The 15,808-nt window shown below is 23.1% G+C and overlaps 1 protein-coding gene across 1 annotated transcript; it reads right to left on the minus strand.

Moving 5' to 3' along the window:
- Nucleotides 1-13,332: 13,332 nt before the first annotated feature.
- LOC110655158 (adenylyl-sulfate kinase 3) lies at nucleotides 13,333-15,539 on the minus strand. The gene is given in 6 exon segments (XM_058135441.1): nucleotides 13,333-13,578; nucleotides 13,983-14,029; nucleotides 14,155-14,358; nucleotides 14,532-14,701; nucleotides 14,785-14,929; nucleotides 15,225-15,539. Coding segments are annotated over 6 exon segments (897 nt in total). The 5' UTR covers nucleotides 15,457-15,539; the 3' UTR covers nucleotides 13,333-13,479.
- Between the last annotated feature and the right edge of the window lie 269 nt (nucleotides 15,540-15,808).

Consider the following 15,808-nt stretch of genomic DNA (forward strand, 5'->3'; position numbering starts at 1 on the left):
TGCTTATTTGCTTTGTCGATGGGCATGCAGGTCAGACCTTGTAACCATTCTATAAATGCACATTACAAAGTAAAGAGCAAACATAATGTGAATGGTGGATTCTACATATAAATTTCCATGACCGTTCTACAAGGTATTCATCATAATCAATTATTTACTATAAAATTTGTCATGAAGTATATAAAATCTAACTGTTTATGTCCTGAGTCTAAGAAATGCTAAATCTAAACATGTATTTTTCAAAATTAAAATCTTCTTTCTACACATCTGAAATCCATATTAAAAAAAAAAAATCAAACCATTGATTTGAAAGTTGATTTCTTTTACCTCTTTATTTATTTACGTAATATTTAATTCTTTGATTATGTTTGGTGGATGAAGATCTATATATATATACATACTTTGTAAAAAAATAAGTATAAAAAATAATTAACTTTTATAAAAAGGTAAATGTTGATAAAAATCTTAATATTTACTAAAATTTATAATTATAGTCAATTTTTTTAATTTTATTAAATATATAAACTTCTTTTAAAATTTATGCCAATTATAATCAAAATTAAGAAAAATATGCAATAATTAATTCTTAAATTGCTACTTATGATATTTTTTTTAATAATAAAATTTCACATAAATATCACATAAATATATTTAAGAGGAGGGAGGGAGGGAGGGATAATACAATTTTTTAGAATTTTCATTTTAAATAAATAAATAAATAAATATATATATATATATATATATATATATATATATATATATATATATATATATATATATATATATAAGTAATTAATCCTTCTTTTAATAATTTTTAAGGAAAATTTAAAATAAAAATCCTTATCTAGCTAAATTAAAACCAATATTTGAAAAAAATTTGAAAAAAAGTTATTTCAATAATTATTAAAATTAAAAGATTATAACATAATTTTAAAAATTTCATTTTTTTTTCTATTATTAGGCCTATAACATTATAAAATTGTTCCGGGTATTTTAAATTAAACTACAATTTGGTCTAAATTTCAAAGCAGTTAAATCCATTAATTTCAATATCCAAAAGACAATAAGCTTAAAATCATTTATATATATATACAAGATTTTCCTTATAAAAATATAATAAAAATCTTGTGTATATTTAAAATATACATTTTATTTTTTAGTATTTCTTATAAAAAGTAACGCTAAACTGAACCTCAAACTCATATATATATATATATATATTCAAATCCTCTCATGTCAACCCTGGTTTAATAACTTAGTTCTTATTTAGCAACGAGTTTAGAAGATTTAAATTGTTTTTTTAATAAAAATATCATTTTAATTGTTATTATAAAATAATTAAAAAATTATTTTATTAATTTAATATTTTTATTATTAAATTTTATTAAATTTAATTTTAAATTATATTTTAATATTTTTTATTTAATATATTTTAAAAAATAATTTTTTAACAACAATTTCAACAACATCACCGAATAAACTTAAAAGACCTACATCCTCATGCATGGGAATGAAGAATGGATTACAGACTATCTTTTAACTATGTATTATTTTCCCATGACTGTGCATTATTAGATATGATACCTTAGCGTGTACGAAGGCAAGACACCCATTGACGGGTTTACAGTTGCACGGACTCAGAGGCAACTTCCAGGATTTTATGATCATTGTTGGGTCTTGATCATTGAAAACTCATGAACTCTTTCAGACTTTGACAACCTCATGAGTTTTCAATAATTACGTTTTTATCGTGAATGAGGTTGATTTAGTTGATAAAATTTAATTACTGCTCTCGTTAGATTGAAAGTTTAAGTTCTATCAGTTATTCTTTTTGAAAGTGATTTTATCTCTATCATAGTGAGAGTCGGTTTCGATCATAGACTGAGAGTCTCACTTGAGCTAAATTTTTATGTATAAAGAAGTATTATATTTTTATTTAGTAGAGAATGAAGATTTTTTTTTTTTTTTATGTTACAAAAATAAAAGGAGAGAAGAGTTGATCCTGAATTTTTCAGGTTTATTATATACTTAGTTATTATTAAATTATGCTCACCCGAGCAAAAAATAATGCATTTAATTTAGTTAAGTTATGAATTGACAAGTTTAATTTTATTATGGTTATAAAATGAGTCAAGGGTTTGTAAAGTCCATGGTAATGATATAAAATGGAAGATTTCTCCTTTTAGAGAAAAATGAAATACTTCGACTTAGTTTGTTTTATGAAAAGTAATTTTTTTAAAAATATTTTTTATATTTTTTAATATTTAGTGTACTCAAAAAATAGATTAATAGAAAATATTTTACTGATTAAAAGAATTTTCTAAATTTTGATAATTTTATTAAAATATAATATTACTTATATATGTATGTCATAAACACATATTAGTTAACATTACAACCAAATAATGAAAAATATTCTTATATAAAACATTTTCATAGAAAATAATTTTCATTGAAAATATTTTTCATGTATAAGTTATTTTTCATAAAACAAACAGAGTGTTAAAATGTGTTTGCTTTAACTTATAATTAACTTATTAGTGCCTAATATTTATAAGTTAATTTAAATTTATAAACATTTAAAATTTTATATAGTTATGTATTTGATTAAAGTATTTATAATTAACTGATTAGCAGTTGAATATTTTGGTAAAAAATAATTTATAAATATATTTATTATTAAAATAACTAAAAAGGTAATAATTATTTTCTTAAAAAAATAAAATATATTAACTCTATTTTATTATAATATTATGAAAATATATTTCAATCCTATCACAATATTATTTAATTTTAAAATAAATAAATAAGTAAATATTTTAAAGATAAATATTTTATTAAAATAAATAAAAATAAATTTTAAATTTATTAAAATTAATATAAATAATTTAGTTAAATTATTATGGAAAAATAAATTTTTTAACATGAATATGTGAATAAATATAAAAGGGATATAGAGTGAAATTATAAAATTAAATGATAGTAATACAATAAAATATTTGGTTAAATTGACTTATGAGTACCTAACTTATGAGAATCAAAATAAAAAACTTCTCTATCCGATTGTTGTTTTTTTTTTTTATTTACCAGTACGATTAATTATAAATTCTAAAAATATTTTAAACAAATAAGTCAGTTTAAAATTATAACTTATGTGTTGATTTGTGAACCTATAAGTTAAAATAAATGCCATACTAGTTTTCATTGGTGTAATTATAAAATAGGTGATTAAGTAGAGCTATGGAACAGCCGATAGTGATTATTCACGTCCAACAGTAATCAAATCATTCAACTTTTTCTATACTTAATTGTAATAACATTATTTATAATTAGGGTGTGTTTGGTACAAGGTTGGTTAATACGAGATAAATGTTAACTTTGGGGTCTAGCTTAATAACAATACTCTTTAAAAGTTAAAATTTATAAGAGTAATATTTAACCCTTAGAGTGTATTTGGTAGAAGGTTAAAAAATCAATGGTTAAATGTTACCCTTATAAGTTTTAATTTCTAAGGAGAGTAATTATTAACTTAAACCCTCTAAGGTTAACATTTAACCTTCTAATAAATTATAAATATTAATGAGATAAAAAGTTAACCTATTCTCTTTTAAGTATCCAAACGACATTAATAATAATTAAATGTTTAGCCCTTATTAACCTCGTACCAAACACCTCCTTAATTTTTAACTTTTTACTAAACACACCCTTAATTATAACATTAATAAATTAATTTTGTGCAACCAAAATTTGTCTCTCCTCTCCTACCAAACCACAAATAAATCTAACATCTTTTATATTTATGCTCACCTATGAGTAGTCTATAAAATTTGAAAAATTATGAAAAAAAAAAAGCTATTTTATCGTATAACACAAATCTTATTTGATAAAATTTTAAAATAATTTAATTAATGACTTATTTTTTATTTTTTAAACCAGATGCCAGCTTTTTTTTAGTTTATGTCACATGGTATTTTTTTAAATACTTTTATTAAATTAAGTGGCTTAATTTTAAAAGACATTCTCTTAGTTTCACCTTTCGTTCATATATAAATTTTTAAACTTGAGGGTTAGATATGTATTTCAAAATTTTAAAAATAAATATTAAATAAATTAAAATTTTAAAATAATTTGATTAGTAAATTATTTTTTTTTTAATTTTTTAAACTAAGTATCACATAGCGATTTTTTAAGTATTAAGCTTTTTTTTTTTTTAAGTTTATGCCACATAGCATTTTTAAGCACTTTATTAAATTGAATGGCTTAATTTTGAAAGACATTCTCTATAAAGAGATTTTCAAACTTGAGTGCTAACGATTTAAAGATAAATACTAAATAATTTAAAATTTTAAAATAATTTGATTAATAAATTAATTCTATTTTTTAAATTAAAGGACACGTAACAAATTGTTTAATTTCAGTAGACATTTTGAAAATTATAGAGCAACATTTTGAATTACCATTATTGGGCTTGGGCAAGGAATTCTCCCTTTGGGCCTATCTCGAGCACCATGCAAAGCATTTGGAACTGCAATAGCAGAATTGGACTCTATTCGACAATAACCGTTCAGTTAGAGTTTAGTATTTTTTATTAATATTAAAATATTATCTCTTATTTATATTATTTAGTAACATAATATTTATATTAATATTTAGAGATTAAAGCTTTGATTAGAGTCAATAAGATTATATCACTATTTTTACATTAACATTTAATCTAACAGTTATTTTCATCGAGTACCTATACTTTAATAGTTATATAAACGGCTAACCATTAACAGCCAACTGCTAATAAAATAGTTGACAGCTACTAAAACAGTTAATAGCTATTAGAATAGCTAATATTAAACAGAGTTTTTGATCAAACCCCTTATTGATTAACCACACAAATTGAATTTAAAAAAAAAATAAAAAAATAAAGACAAATTGAGCTTCTTTTTTTACGTAGATAAAAGACACATAAATGACTCAGAGATGGGAATGGACCGTTGTTAAAAATTTTAATAGGATCCTTATTCCCATATAAGCTAATCACACACTTCATCCATAACAGATGTGCGATCCCAAAGAACCACCCATGGGACATGTCCGACCCACTCGCGGACCTCAACCTACAGGCCGCACCGGAAAAATTGAGCTTCTTCGGTGCTAGATTTATTGTGAGCTCAAATTTAATAGATGGTTTATGAAACCCAATTAAAACTCTATCTGGTCTTGAGTAAATGTAGCAGAAAAATGTTTGCGTTTCCATTCAGATGCATTATGAAGTTATAAAAAGCTTAAATAAATATTAAGGTAAAATTATTATATTGTCCCTATATTATTTTGTGAAATTCATGATTTGATCCTATTTTTCAAAAATACATTAGTTAATTCACAACTTTTACCATTAATTTGAAAGTTAATTTCTTTTATAGCTATCTCTTTAATTTTATTAAATATGTTCACAACTTTAAAATTTGTGTCAATTATAATCAAAATAATGAAAAATATGCAATAATTAATTCTCAAAATTGCTACTTAAGACATAATTTTTTTTTTTTTAGGAATAAAATTTCGCATAAACGTATTTAAGAGGAGGAAGACAGGGAGGAAGGGATAATAAAATTTTTTATAATTTTTATTTTAAACACTTTATATATATATATATATATATATATATATTAAGTTATTAAGCCTTCTTGTAATAATTTTTAAAGAAAATGTATAAAATCATTATCTAGCTAAACTAAAACCAATATTAGAAAAAAAATTTGGAGGAAAAAGTTATTTCCATTTTAGTTTCGTTTTTTATTTTTTTATATCAAAAGAAATTCACGTATATATATGTACGAAGTATTTTTTATTTTTTATTTTCATGTTGTGTGAATTACAAATTTTTCTGAAATTTTTTTATCATACATACTTTGGTCTTTTCCTATTCTAAATTAGCAATTTTATTAAGTTTGCTAATGACTCAATATTTTAATCTTCTCCTTGATTATATGTAAAATTAGGATTGATGTGAGAAACAATTTAGATGAAATGTTTAGTTATTTTAGAAATTTTATAATATGTCAAATTTAATTTAAAAATAATTTTCAATATCTAACTCAAAAATTTTTTGTTATTCTAATGTTGTTATTGCTAAAATTGATTAATAAATTTAAGAAAGTATTTTTACCAACCGTAACTTTATAAGTTATACCAAACTGACTCCTTTAACTAACTTGGAAGTATCTGCTCAGTGCAGCTATGGATCACCCAAATAGCCAATAATGATTATTCATATCCAACTGTAATTAAATATATCTAATCTGATTTAATTTAATGGTTAAAAGCATATTACTTGTCTATTAAAATTAAAATTAAATTCAAATTTGAGCCCACCCCCCAATCCCAAAAAAAAAAAAAAAACTAATCAAATGCATTCAACTTTGTATGCAATTGATCAAACTTTACCAAAAGTCGATAGAACTTGCTTGGCACCTTCTCCAACAAAAGCAATGGGGTTAGTCCAAAAGCCCCTTTGAAAATTTTGTTCTAAACATAGTTGTTAGTGGGTAAATATCATATATAGTTATTATTTAATTTTATGAGTTTTTTTAATAAAAATGATTAAATTTTAATTTTTTTATAAAATTTATTACATTTTAATTTAATTTTATAAAAATCACTATAATTGAAAATTAAATGCTTTTAGATTAATCAAGTGACCTATCAACTATTTTACAAATAAAATTATTTTATTTTATTAGTTTAAAAGAAAAAGAGAATATGATGTATAAAACGCATTGAGTATTTCCCTCGCCATCAAACTCCTCTTCTTTCTCGGTTTTTTATCCACCAACAATCATTAGTTAAGTAATTTTATTTGTAAAATAATTAATAAGTCAACAGATTAACGTAATAGTCTTTAAATTCTAATTACAGTGACTTTTATTAAATCAAATTAAAATTTATTGAGTTTTATGAAAAAAAATTAAAATTTCATAACTTTTATGAAAATACTCATAATATTAAGTCATCGTGTGTGATAATTACTCTAAATACCTTTACTCATTATCACAAATTCTATCATCAAATTAAGAAATACTTAGGTACTTCAATCAGGCCTCATTTTAATGAATGTTTAGAGTAAATTGCTTCTTAATCGTCCATTCTACGTACAATTATTAAAATTTTTATCTCTTTATTTTAGAATGCATTAAAAAGTTTCTAATATTTGATTCTGTTAAATATTTCAATCATTAATTTGTCTATTTTAATCCTTTAACAATTAATGTTTTAGGAAAAAATCACAATACCCTTATTGAAACTATAATTTTAGAGATGTTTTAATATATATATTTTTTTTAAATAAAGGATGAAAGTATTTATAATGACAAAATTCATGAATAAAATAGTAAATTTATTTGAAATTTTCTCTCTCCTTTCACTTGTTTTCGTGAAGAAAGACATACATAGAAAATAAATCAAACTGCGAAATTTGGCATACAATTGATTTAGGGGGGGGCGTGTGGCTCTGATTTGATTTGAGATCTGCTTAGGAATCGAAACTGAATCAAAATTTTGATACAATTTCAGTTTGATTTTTCATGATTTTGGTTCAAATTCGGTATGGTTCTTAGTTCTTCAGTTCCGCTTTGATATGGTTTTGATTCAGTTCTCAATTCTTGAAATAATGTAGTTATTTCCTTGAAAAAAATCATGTTTGAATTAGCTAAGTTTTGAATGGAGTTATTAACATATAATATATCATATAATATATCTCTTAGATATTTCTAAATTATATAATCCTTACTTATAAGTGCATATATAATATAATAATGTAAGTATATCATATAATATTAACTATAAATATAATTATGAAATACTATATAAATAGAGAGAATATAAAAGTACATTTATAATTAAGAATTATAAAATAATTTAATATATTTATAACTAAAATTATTAAGAAAATATAAAAATAAAATATAATATTAAATTATATTTAATTCATAATTAAATATACTTATAAAAATATATATAATTATATTAAAAGCATATAATACATTAAAAAAAATAAAAAAATACATGTATAAATTTGATTTTCGATTTAGTACGGTTCCGGTTTAGTTCTTAATAAAAAATAAAAACCGAATTAAAGTATCAAAATAACTTTGATGTGATACAATTCTTATCGATTCAATACGATTTTTTTATTTAATTCGAGACACTGAAAACGTATACAGTCCTACAATTGATGTTGTTGATTCCTTCTCGATTTTTCATATGTTTAAGCAAAGCAACACTATCTAACCAAAACTTGCCCTTGGAAAATATGGCATGTAGTTGATAGTCCCTCAATCTGTAGCACAGTCTCAATTGAATGACATGTTTAAATTATTACAAGGTATTTTGTCATAATTTAATTGATTTAATTGCTTCTTTAATTATTATGTACAAATTTTAAACAACAGATAAAAATGAATAGAATAAATATTGTGTTTAATAAAAATAGGAGTAAAATAAAAAAAATTAATTAATACTACTTAATATTCTGAAGACGACGTATAATTATAGATAAAATAAGTTTTAAATGATAAATAAATGTGGATGAAAAGAGTAATAAAAACTTTTTTTTTTTTAATTACAAACATAAGAGGAGAGAAGTCGATCTTGAATTTCCAAGGTTCTTACATTAAGCTACGGTCACCATTGCAAAGATAATGTATTTATTATTTTTTTTTTTATAAGAGATTATGAGAATAAAGAATTTAATCTAGCTTTCTAAGGTAAATAATATGTCTTTATTCTTTGGATAAGTTAGATAAACATGAATTTAATTTAATTGATTAAGTTGTGAATTTACAAGTAATTTGGTATTTGGGTTTTGCTTTATATTATATTTTAATCTTTGAATTTTAAAAAATTAATTATTTAATCCATAGGTTTTACACTCTATTATACTTTAGTTTCTAAATTTTTGAAAATTAATTATTTAGTTTCTGGATTTTATATTATATTATATTTTAGTCCTTTTAATTTTAATATATAGAACAATTTAGTCCTGTCAATAGATAAAATTATTGTAAACATTAAAATTATAGGACTAAATTGCTGTATATATTAAAATTAAAAGGCTAAATAATTCATTTATCAAAATTCAAGTACTAAAGTGTAATACAATTTAAAAAAACTCAGAAACTAAATGATTATTTCCAAAATTCAAAAACTAAAATATAATATAAAATAAAAATCAAAGATCAAATTGTGAATTTCCCTTAATCTTATTATGGTTATAAAATGACTCGTAAAGTCCATATGATGATAACATAAAATGGAAGACTTCTTTTTTAAAGGGAAAAATGGAAAACTTAGTCATATCATGTGGTGGATGTTGATTTAATTATTGATATTACAATAACCAAAATAATAATAAAGACCGAATAATTGGTAACCGAGTAACGGATTTTAATACTTGGACACTCATCAAACTATATCAGCGATACTCGGACTATATTAACAAGTATAAAGATTCTGAGATATTTGCCATAGTTAGAATCATACTCGTTAAAAGACTCAATAAGGAAAGTAGACTCTTAATTCTACTCAAGTACAGAACTCCTAATTCTATTAGAAGATTATCTAAAAGATCTATACAAGGTTCATCAGGCATGTGTAATGCCTAGTTTTCAATTCATCCTATTTTTCAATTTTCATCGCTAATTTAAGCATCAGAACGATGGTTATCTAACCTACCCATTGCCATTTTTCCTTGCAGATTCAACCCAATATCCATTAACCGTAAGAAAGGAAAATAGTATCAATTATAAAATAGGTAATTGATTAAAGCTATGTGTTACCCAATGGTGATTGTTCATGTCCAACAAGAACAAAAGCATTCAACTGTATCTACAATTAATTGGAATTGATTAAACTTGAGGCATATACAATTTGCTTGGCACCTTCTTCTTCTACAAAATGTTAGTCCAAAAGCCCCTTTGAAAATTGTCCTAATGCCTTTAATTACTCATTACCACAAAGTCTCTCATCAAGTAATTAAGAAAGACTTAGCACCCAATCATGTCTCTATCTTAATTAATTTTTAAGATAAATTACTACTTTCGTTCACTTTTATTTGTTACTTATTAAAAATTATTTTATCTATCACTTTAGAAAAATTAGGGTATTTTAATTTTTTTTAATTTTACCATTATCTCTACTAATTAAATATATAATTATTTTTACAATTTTATATAAGACTATGATTTGTCTTATCACTTTCCTTTATTAATTAGATTAGATAAAGGGTAATTTAGTTAAATTATTAAAAATTTTATTAAATTTAAATGATTTAATTATTTTCTTAATTACAATGCAAAAACATTAAACGACATATAAAATAGATAAATTTAGTACTTTTTAATTGTTATATTTTATTATGATTAATATTTTTACTTCTTTATTTTGAAAATTAAATTAAAAAGTCCTTCAAAAATCTACTTATTTTTAGTCCTTTAATCGTTAATACTTCAAGAAATATTAAATTATCTTTATTGAAACTAGCAATTTTAGAAATTATCTTTTTAAATATTTTTAAATAAAGAAATGAAAATATTAATAATATAAAATTTAAGAATAAAATAATAATTTATTTAATACTTTGTCTCTTATTTGACATTTTCTTACTATTATTATTATTATTATTATTATTATTATTATTATTATTATTATTATTCCTTTTAGTGTTTTATAGCTAATGGCAAAGGACAAGGAAAAGAGGAGAAGTACACCTTCATCTTCATATCACACAGTCATGTTTCATAAAAATAGAGATAATCAAAATTTTCTTAATTAGCTTCGACTAACGCTCGATCTTACACATTTAAGACGATTTTAATATTATTAAATTAAAGTTTATTATTATAAAAATAATTTATTAAAATAAAAGTTGTTATACTTTTGAAAACGATTTTAATATTATTAATTAAATTTTATTATTATAAAAATAACTTGCTAAGATAAAAATTCCACATATAATTTTTATTTTTTTAATTTTTAATTATATCTATTTATTTATAAAAATATTTTTATTATAAATTATAAAAATAATATTTTAATTAAAAAAATTTAATTGAATCACATTGAAAAGCTTGAATGTGAACCTCTTAAGCCTTCACTTAAAAATTTAAGAGACAAACTTTATTCCAATAGAATAAAATACTAAAACAGTTAAGAAATGTCTCTTGACTTTAAATAAATTTTGCGAGACCACGAAATCACCAGCTTCCCTTGTGGCTCGTTGGATTTGGTTTATACGCTAATTCTCAGGTCCAAGGTTCGAATCTGGTGGGGAGAGAGAGATTAAGAAGAGAAATATGAGGTATTCTAAAATAACTCTCTTTTTCCTTTTTTTTTTTTTAATTATTTAAAATATTTTTTAAAGCATTAGATTAAAAACATTTAATTTAAATTAAAAATTATATATATATATATATATATATATATATATATATATATATATACACACACAAGCTACTAGATTTATGGTATTATTAGATCATGTCATATATATTAATTCTATGTGGAATTTAATCAATATGATGAGATTTAACGTTTTTTTATTTTATCTTATGTGCGCTATTTTTTTACGCATGGGTTGAAAGTAATATTTAGGTAAAATGCTCTTAATAATAATGCCTCTAAGATTTAAATTCTTAATTTTACAGGTAAATTTTGTTTTAAGATCAGCTCAACGCTATTAATTCAATCATGGGATTTAACTTTTTAATATAATATTAAAAAATGGTATTCAAAGAAAAGTAAATGGTATTCCTGAATAATAGGTAGTTTATTCCTCAGAAAAGAATAATTACATATAATTATAAAGGGATATTTGATTCACTTTTTTAGTACAGCTAATATCTGATAGATATTTAAACAAATAAGTGGACTGAAATATTATAGATAACTGATGTGATATTTATCAACTACAATTTGTATCAGCTCTATTTTCAAAACTATTTCCCATCAGCTGATAGCAGATTTAATTTTAATTTTTATTTAGACTATATTATCCTTTTTCATATAATTTAAAAATTAATATTATTAATAATATTTACTCTATCTTTTTTCATTTACAATCTTAAGACTTTAATCAACGCATTGTAATTTTATTAAAATATTTTTTTATTAATAACACAAAATATAAAATATTTATTTATTATAAAACAATAAATTTTTTAAACTTAAAATTACAAAAAAATTTTATTTATCAATAATAATAATTACTTTATTATTTTATAATTACATTTTTAAATTATTTAATTATTTTTAAAGAATTTAATTATTTTCTTATTTCAATAATAAAATAAAAAATATGATATAATAAATTAATAATTATATTTTTTATTTTAATAATATAATAAATAATATAATATATTAAATTAATAATTATATATTTATTTTAATAATAATATAATGTAATATAATAAATTTATAATTTTATATTTATTTCAATAATAAAATAAATTAAATGATATATATCCTTGTTAGTCATTTTATATATTAACAATAATAGCTAAATATAATTTTATTAAACACTTAACATAAAGCAATTATTACCATCTATCAATTATTAGTTAACAGCTGCACTTAATAGCTAAATTAAACAGGCTCTAAAAATATATAAGTAGTATGATCGAATTTATCAATGTGTTTTTTCTCAAACTCTAAATAAAACAGTTTAATAATAAACTTTTCATGGCTAATCTAAAAATTCTCATTGCTAATTCATTATTAGCAATAGAAAATTTTCGTTGTTATATTGTTCATTAGAAGAGTAATATAATTTAATTATATTAGCGAAATTTTTTCGTTCATTATTAGCAAGGCTCTCTGTGTTGCAGTAAATTAATTATTTAATATATTTTTAAAATTTAAAATATTTATTTAATCTTTTTAAAAATTTAAAGATTAGTTTGAATCCATAAGCACTTATATGATTATTGGTTCATATTTAAAGGGTTAAAATAGACTTTTTATTGTTATTTTATTTTTAATAACTGTTTTGATCCACTATTCAACTTTTAATGGCTTGCTATTTCCCATCCTTTTACATGGAATCACCGTGGAATTTTATGCATTTTAAAACAAAAGAGAAGTTAACTACTTTAATGCGAACATGAAATCTAGAAACATTCTCATGAACAAGTCTTCTATTCTTTTAAATAAATTAACAAGTTTTAATTTAATGATATTAAGGTCGTTTTTTAAATTATAAGGTATTGAATTTAAATTTTAGTTAAAATTAAATATCAAAAAAGTAATTGTTAATACATTAAAAATAAAATAAAAATAAAAATGACATCGGAGAAACAAAAGTGAAATTAGTGATCGATCCATAGACTAATGATCAACGAAAATACTATTCCTGGTGGTTTTGATGAGAAGTTGCCAGAGTTTCATCCATTTGCATGCATCGCATGGGTGGCCAAGAGGGAAACAAAACCTTTTCTATGCCTGGAGATACCCATTGTATTCCAGATAACAAATCACTTTCTCAGCCATTGCAGAAGGGGAAGCATAGATTCCATTGTCGCATTTCAGTGTTATCTGCAAAAGCAACAATTAATTGACCAACTTTGTAAAATACAATAGTTATTTTAACCAATAATTTCAATTAAGATTTTTTTATTTATAAAATTGATAATTAACTGAATTAAATTAAAGTGCATACAAATTTATGTATTAAAATAATAATAATTATATTCAATCCTATTTAGTAGATTCTATATGAATTATGCATCGTGATATATTCTTTAGTCAATAAAAAATTAGTTTGATTAGTAAGGATTTTCTAGCGTAAAAACTAGACCAATTTGACTAACAATATAATCCCGGAACTGGGTGGAAAACCAATATTCAACCATGATAACGGTTCAACCCATGAATGAAGACAGTCATAAACATGATTCCTGAATATTAATTTAAATTAAAACCAGGGATTTTTTTAATACCTCACAATTTGCAGGGGGCTCATAAGGATCATCAATGCCAGTAAAGCCTGTAAAATAAGGAGAATATTAAATAAAATATTAATGAAAGCTGAGAATAATTAATTTTAACTCCAAAAAAAAAAATCAGTAACTTTAGAGCAGTACTAGTATGGATTTCTTTCCCCGAGAATACCTTTGATTTTCCCTGCTCGAGCAAGCTTATACAGACCCTTAGGGTCCCTGGACTCACAGACTTGGAGTGGAACATCCATGAACACCTCAATAAAATCTCCATTTGGCAAAATTTTGCGACAAGCTTCTCTATCCCTTCTGTATGGAGAAATTAGACAGGCAATGCATATGACTCCTGCATCTGAAAACAGCTTTGCCACCTCCCCTATTCATACATATTACCAAAACATTAACTCTCATTAATTTCCATCAATTTAAAAACAAGGGATTTGGTGTGTAGAATAAGGTGAATAGTGCACGAAACAATCCACACTCGGGGCTATAAGGAAGGATTAATGTATGCTAGGAAAGCTGTTTCAGTGACTCGAAATGACTTACCAACTCTTCGAATGTTCTCCGCACGATCTTCAGCTTTAAAACTAAGATCACTATTTAAACCATGCCTGAGATTGTCTCCATCAAGAATGTAAGTCAACTTTCCCATTTGAGTCAAGATTTTACTCAAATGACATGCTACTGTACTCTTTCATGTAAATTTATTTTGAAAGCTTAAGAAGAGTTAAGAAAAAAAAAGAACAATTAAATAAAATGATTTAGGAAAAAAATGAAAAACAACACAGAAAAAAAGAACAAACCTGAACCACTGAGACCTGTGATCCATATAACACAACCTTTCTGATTGAGCAAATTTTGTCTATCAATTTTATCAATTGAGCATTCATGCCACTTTATATTTGTTGAATTTCCAATCCTTGACAATGGGCTCTGATTTTTCCCTGTTCATAACATTTTTAAATTTTTCATTTCAATCAGAAATTGATTTTCATTAAAAAAAAAAGTAGAAAATGGAAATTTAAAATCTTTTTCAACTTAGGTATTGATGTTGAACCTGTTACTATAAAAATTACTTTTAGTTAGAAAATATTAAAAAATAATTTAAAAATAAATTTAAATTATAAAAACATTAAAATAATTTTTTTTAAATTATTTATTTTTAATAAAAAAAGTATTTATATTCTGAAAAGTTATTTTGACTTTCTAAAATTAATGCCAAACAGACACTTAGCTTACCTTCGCTGGTAAACCCATTTGCTAGAATTGAACCCAAAGGCGACCCATTTGGTTTAAGCGTATCGAGCTTGGCCTTGCTATTGCCAGTGCCATTAACATCCACTCTCACCGCCTGCTGTAACCCATCCGCAGCAGTGATTCGCAAAACGCTCCTCGCTTTCGCATTACCTGGGAGATAGCCGTCGCGCAAGGTTGCGAATCCAGGCAGCGGCTTAATCCCAATAGCATTCATCTCTCAAATGAATTAATCAAACAAAAATGAAATTGAAGTGATACAGAATGAGATAACGCAAAAGCAAAAGAGTGAAATTGAGAGCTTAATTGGTGGAGAAGAAACGAAGTTGAGGAATTTATAAATAAGAAAAGATGGATGTAACAGATTGTGCTAAAGGAAGTTTACATCTATGCGCCGGCCAAAGGAGACGGTTGATCTTTGAATAGTGAACGTTGATTAGTATGCATTGGAACGTAAATATCAAAATTGCTTGTCGTGGGCCCATTTGATTGCTCAAATTCTGACTGATTAATATTTCCAATACTCTAATATATTTTAAGTTTCGTCGTATAATTTTATATATTTTAAT

Source organism: Hevea brasiliensis, chromosome 14 (assembly GCF_030052815.1).
Source record: "Hevea brasiliensis isolate MT/VB/25A 57/8 chromosome 14, ASM3005281v1, whole genome shotgun sequence".
Taxonomy (NCBI): Eukaryota; Viridiplantae; Streptophyta; class Magnoliopsida; order Malpighiales; family Euphorbiaceae; genus Hevea; species Hevea brasiliensis.